General features: G+C 46.1%; 1 protein-coding gene across 1 annotated transcript; it reads left to right on the forward strand.

The window, feature by feature from the left end:
• The first annotated feature begins 828 nt into the window (after positions 1–828).
• On the forward strand, positions 829–4,782 carry Defb129 (defensin beta 129). Its single transcript, XM_057780103.1, has 2 exons — positions 829–886; positions 4,343–4,782. The coding sequence occupies exons 1-2, from the start codon at positions 829–831 to the stop codon at positions 4,780–4,782; spliced, it is 498 nt and encodes a 165-aa protein (XP_057636086.1).
• Positions 4,783–6,358: the final 1,576 nt, after the last annotated feature.

Raw genomic sequence — 6,358 nt, forward strand, 5'->3', positions numbered from 1 at the left:
ACAGTCCGCAGGCCTAGCCTTGGAAAAGCAGAGCTCCCTCTCTGAAGTACCTATTCTGTGGGTCCATCTCCTCCCTAGCCTGCTTACCTTGACTGGACCTCACACTTACCCTGCTTCAGTGCTAATAACAAGAAGTGTGGGGCTGGAGAGACGGCTCAGTGGTTAAGAGCTCATTCTGTGTTGCAGAGAACCGGAGATCGGTTCCTCACACCCAAGACTCAACCCACTTTTAACTCCAGCCCTAGAGGATCCAGTGTCCTCTCTGGCCTCTGAGGACGCAGCACTGGCATGCTCATACCCACTCAAAGACACACATATACATATGCTTAAAAATAAAAATAAACTCTTTCTTTTTTAAAAAATATTTATTTATTTATTATGTATACAATATTCTGTTTGTGTGTTTATGCCTGAAGGCCAGAAGAGGGCACCAGATCTCATTACAGATGGTTGTGAGCCACCATGTGGTTTCTGGGAATTGAACTCAGGACCTTTGGAAGAACAGGCAATGCTCTTAACCGCTGAGCCATCTCTCCAGCCCCCAGAAAAAGTCTTTCTAATAAAATAACAAGAAATATAAAGAGCAGCCTTTCTTTCTGTCCTTGACGTATTGTGTCCCTCACAAGACAACAAGAGGAGTAGCAACACATAGAAATTTGCTGACAAACTTATCAAACAGAATCAGAGAAAACTGACTCCCCTGAGCAACACACAGGCCTGTTTTAGCTGCACTTCACTGCCCTTGGCCCAAGGCCATGAGGAGGCCAATAAAGGCCGGAGCTCAAGAACAACCACCCAGACCCAAGGCATCTTTCCTACCACCCGGCCATGAAGTTCCTTTTTCCTCTCGTAGCCAGCCTCATGCTACAGTATCGGGTGAAATCAGGTAATGTGGGCCCCTGGGTTGATGTGAGGAAGTAGGACAGGGCTGCCCATGGTGCTAGGACCCCAAAAAGATGCTGAAAGATGACATGCCCAAAAAAGATGGCTGGAGAGCTGACCCAGCCCCTAGACTGTGTCTAATGGAGATGCCCGGGAGTTACAAGGAGTGGGGTATTGCTTGTCTGACATATGATGGGTTCCTGCTCTGAGTATGTGTCTGTCTCCTTGCAACAACTCAGCCCAAAGCACCTTCAGGTGAGCTCTATTTCTGAGTTAACCATCTTGTATATTTTTAAAATCTGTGTGTGTGTGTGAGAGAGAGAGAGAGAGAGACAGAGAGACAGACAGAGAGAGAGAGAGAGAGAGAGAGAGAGAGAGAGAGAGAATACAGTGTGGTGTGTGTAAAAGAGAGAACACACAGGGACATGAGTGTAGAGCTCAGAGGACCACAGGTGTCAGTCCTTCCTTCCATCTCCTCTGAGGCAGGTTCTTTCATTGTTTGTCACTGTGTACGCCAGGCTAGCTGGCCCATGGGCTTCTGGGAAGTCTCCTGTCTCCACCTCCTGTTGCACTGTGGGAACACTGGGCTTGCAGAGGCCTGCACTACTGCATCAGACCTCACATCTGACCCACCAATCTTCCTCCGCAGCCCCAGCCAAAGCCATCTCCTAACGCAGAGGTTCCATTGGCGATGCACCTCTGCTCACAGCATGAAATCCTTGCCTCTGCGTTCAAAAAAAACCTCTTTAGAATTTAGTGGGAAGGTCTACGTCTCCATATCAGCTCCTCCAGCAGAGCCTTATTTCTCTCCGTCTCTGTCTTCCTGGAAACCCTCCAACTACCATAAGGGTGTCTGGGGATAAAGTATAGCACATGACAGGACAGGACATGGCTGCTGTTCTTAAAAAGGAAGGAAAAATAAGATGGAGGCTTGTTTCTGGGAACAGGAACCATCAAGCTAATTGGAGTAATCATAATGAATCAAAGAAAATAAGAGCTGAAGATGTCTGTAATGATTTTATGCTGGGAACATAGGTAAGTCTGTGTCCCCTTGGGTAAGGTCACTTAAACAGGTCGAGCTTCAAAAGTGACTTGAGCACATTGGAAAAATCAATGTGACTGCTTCTAGTTCTAAAATGTTTCTGCTTTGCATTCCTTGTGAGAACAATGTGAAGATGTATGAGAATAACAAATACATATGTGAAAATATGCTTTGAAATTATGTTTTATTGACATACATTAACTGTGTGTAATTGGATCCCATGATGCCCTCCTATGTGTGGGATGTATTTTATCAGATTCACTCCCACTCCCTCTTGCCCCCTCCCACTCCTGCTGACCCATACTCCTCTCTGCTCCCAAATAGTTCCTTTTCTACTTCATGACTTTGTGTGTGTGTGTGTGGCCCAGTGAGTTTTATTAGGTTTGCTTTCAGAAGCATGGACAATGGGCTATCTATACAAGCATGGGCAACTTACCAGTGGCTACACTGTAGAAGAAAATCCGTCTCTTTCCCCAACCATCCTTAACTACCTAAAGAGTCTCAGGGAGGAGCGTGGCCTTGTGCACCTTTCTCTCCCTCAGCAGGATGTTGACAGACCCAATCTTATGCAGGTTGTCAAGGGGAATATAATCTTTGGGAACCATCTGATGCTAAATAAATCACTTCTAATTTACATAAAACTGGTAAGGTGGGTAATAGAGAACGAAAAGCTTTCTCTTTTTTAAAGATTTATTTATTATGTATACAACATTCTGCCTGCATGTCTGCCTGCATGCCAGAAGAGGGCACCAGGTCTCATTACAAATGGCTGTGAGCCACCATGTGGTTGCTGGGAATTGAACTCAGGACCTCAGGAAGAGCAGTCTGTGCTCTTAACCTCTGTGTCATCTCTCCAGCCCAGAAAAGATTTCTTAATTGAGGGAAACAGTCAAACACTGGGATGGGACAGTAAACAGATGAAGGTAAATTACTAAACTCAGGGGGAACTAAGCTAGAAATAATATGTGAGTGACCTTGACAGAGACAAGTGGAGGCCACAGTAACAAATAAGATCTCTTGAAGGAAAAGTATCCAGGTATTGGAAGTGACAAAGTGCCATGTCCCAGGAGCCGCAGGTCCAGTGACTGACGGGGAGGTAAAAGGCCATGGACCCCGAAGAAGACAACACTTCTGAAAACCCTGTTAATTCTGTTTCAAAATTCTTTCTTGGTTTATCTCAATTAATGTAAGTCCCCCATCCCACTTATTATCTTGAAAATTACCATTTTATTCTTCTCTGTGACCACACAGAGAGAAGAGCACTACATGCTGTCTCATGTGAAGTTAAAAGAAATAGTCTGAAAATAAATAAATAGTCTGCCAGGCGGTAGTGGCGCACGCCTTTAATCCCAGCACTCGGGAGACAGAGGCAGGCGGATCTCTGTGAGTTCGAGGCCAGCCTGGTCTACAAGAGCTAGTTCCAGGACAGGAACCAAAAGCTACACAGAGAAACCCTGTCTCAAGGAAAAAGAAAGAAAGAAAGAAAGAAAGAAAGAAAGAAAGAAAGAAAGAAAGAAAGAAAGAAAGAAAGAAAGAAAGAAAGAAAGAGTTAACCTGAATGCACTGTTGACTACCCGAGCGTGGACAAAGGCAGGCTTGCTTTGATCGCACACTTGGAATGCATGTGCTGAAATCGCACACTGAATTCTCTAATGTACACAGCTAACATATGTTAGAATAATAATCATGAGTCTTTCTTGGATCAGCTGCATGGCAGGTTTTACTGACATTCGTGTTTTATAGGATTATAGAGGGAGGTAGGAGGCTCTGCTGGTGTGGATGATGCAGGATTGGAAATCAAAAATGCTGTCTTGTGGCTGGAGATGTAGCTCAGGGGGAGAGTGATTGACCCCAAAACCCTGAGTTCAAAGCCTAGTATCACCAAACAGAAAGGAAAGAAGGAAGGAAGAGGGAGAAGAAAGGGAGAGAAGGAGGAATATTCTGAAATCAAGTACTTGGACTTCATATCTTTCCTTCCTCATTACAGCCTGTGTGTGTGTGTGTGTGTGTGTGTGTGTGTGTGTGTGTGTGTGTGTAGGCCATGAGACAACCTCGGGTGTCTTTCTTCAGGTACCATTCACTTGTTTTTGTTGTTTTGAGACAGGGTTTTTCTGTGTAGCCCTGGCTGGCCTGCAACTCTCTATACAGACCAGGCTGGCCTCAAGCTCACAGAGTTCCACCTGCCCCTACCTCCCTAGTGCTGGAATTAAAGGCGTGCGCCACCACAACCTGATTGTTAAGATAGGCTCACCAATCAGGTTAGGCTGACTAGCCAGTGAACTCCCAGTCTTGTCTGGCTCTGCCTTCCCACACATGCAACTACACCTGCCTTTTGGATCTAGACTTCCTGCCAGCAGTCTGAACATCGTCTCCAGTGATTAGCCTTGACCCAGTGGTTTCTCTCTCTCCACCATGCAGAGTTTTTGGCCGTGAAAAAATGTATAATGGGCTTTGGGAAATGCAAAGACAGCTGCCTCGCCGAGGAAACCGAGATACAGACCTGCAAATCCAAAAAATGCTGCATTGGGTCCAAAGTGACTAAATTGATTAAAAGCTACCTGCGACACGAAATTCCCCACATCCCTGACAACGACCTCGTGGAGATGCTGAAGGGCGAGAAGAAGTCCAGAGAAGAGCTGCGAAGGAAACAGGCCTTAGTCACACTCCCCCAAATTGGAGATATCAACCCTTCGCTCAGTATCAACTCTGCCATTGTCCCAAAAGGCTCCCCTGTGAAGTCTGTCACCTCCAGGTCAGGCAGACGTGGCTTGGGCAGTGTTGTTTCCACCAAGGGGCATGTGGAACCAATGAGGGATTCTGCCAATGCTGTCCCTCAGTCCCGACCTGGACCACCTTAGACATGGCCAGCACCCCCATGGCAGCAGGGAAGCGGATGAGCAGGGAAGTGGGTCTTTGTCCTAGGGTGTCAGGCTCCTCTCTACCTCCACAGGCATTAAAATATGGCATAACTGTTCTGCCCACAGACAGGTAATAAACACTGTTAGGTTCCTTCCAGTCTGTGTCATGGAATCGTTCTTGCAGGGGTTCCCCAGAGGACAGTGCTGGAGAGGCATGGGGTTGTGAGTTTAGACACCGGGAGAGAGCAAGTCCCGGCTCAGGAAGTGCTGAGCCTCGGGCCTCCTTGCAGGATTCTCTTTGAAGGCCTTTTCCTGTAACAACGGGAAGGAAAGCCTAAGCCCTGTTTCCTCTTGTCGTGGAACTTGGGGGAAGGGCCCCTCCCTGTGCAGCCAGAACACAAACAGAAGCTGGTAGAGCTCATCTGAAGAACTTCTTAGCTTAACAGCCTGAAACAATATCAGATCAGTATGGGACCAGGACGAAAACGACTCTGACATTGCTCAGTTGTGCGGCCTAAAACAAATCACGTATCCATACATTACCATCAATTTATTCATTCGTTAGTGGAGATGCCAGCATTTTAATAGACACCAGAATTCAGCAATCTCAGACTGCACAGCCTTACTTTGTCGACATGACAGCAGCATGGCCCTCAGTCCCAGTCTTTGAAAAGCTTTATTGCAGTAACATTGATAGAAAACACCCACGTGTGTCTTGCTGGGACTACTGGGTAAGTTTGGCACATACACACCCCAGTGAGGTTGCTATCAGAGGTGGGGGCTCTGTCACCCATGTTTTCCACCAAAAACAAACAAACAAACAAAAACCAGAAGACAGAAGCGAACGGGTGTTCTCATTCCATTCTGTTGTTTTAATAAAATAACCACAAGGCCACTTCTAGGAGAAACAGCTGTGCTACAGAAAAGATGACAAAGATACATGACTTCACCATTTCACACACAGCTCCTGAGTTCTAGGTAACACTACAGATAGGTTCATATTTCCATCGGCCTTGCTCCAGAGAGAGAAGCTGGGAGGGGTATCTGAGGACCTGAGGGTAGAGAGAGGAAAAAGAGAATCCAGACTGACGGAAACAGACAGCAAGAAGGCATAGAATTCTGATGGCTAACAAAACAGACTTCAAACCCAAATTAGGAAAGATGAAGAAGATCACTACATATTGGTAAAAGGAACATTCTAGCAGGAAGATGTTGCAGTTCTAGGGGCTGGGGAGAGGGCTCAGAGGTTAAGAGCTTGTCTTGCTCTTGCAGAGGACCAGGGTTTGCTTCCCAGTACCCATGTCTGGTGGCTCACAACCTGCTTCAAATCCTGGCTTCCAAGGGCACCTGCATGCATGTGGTGCGCATACTCAAACACAGATACACACATACACACATTATTAAAAATAAAACAATCTTTTAAAGATACTACAGTTCCCAGCATACATATATCAAACAATGGTGTACTAAATCTCATAAAATAAATACTACTGGATGGAAGGACACAAACTGATCTCAACACAGTTACTGAGTGACTCAAGCATACAGACAGCTGGGGAGATAGCGAATTGATTGG

Source organism: Chionomys nivalis, chromosome 9 (genome assembly GCF_950005125.1).
Source record: "Chionomys nivalis chromosome 9, mChiNiv1.1, whole genome shotgun sequence".
NCBI classification, from domain to species: Eukaryota; Metazoa; Chordata; class Mammalia; order Rodentia; family Cricetidae; genus Chionomys; species Chionomys nivalis.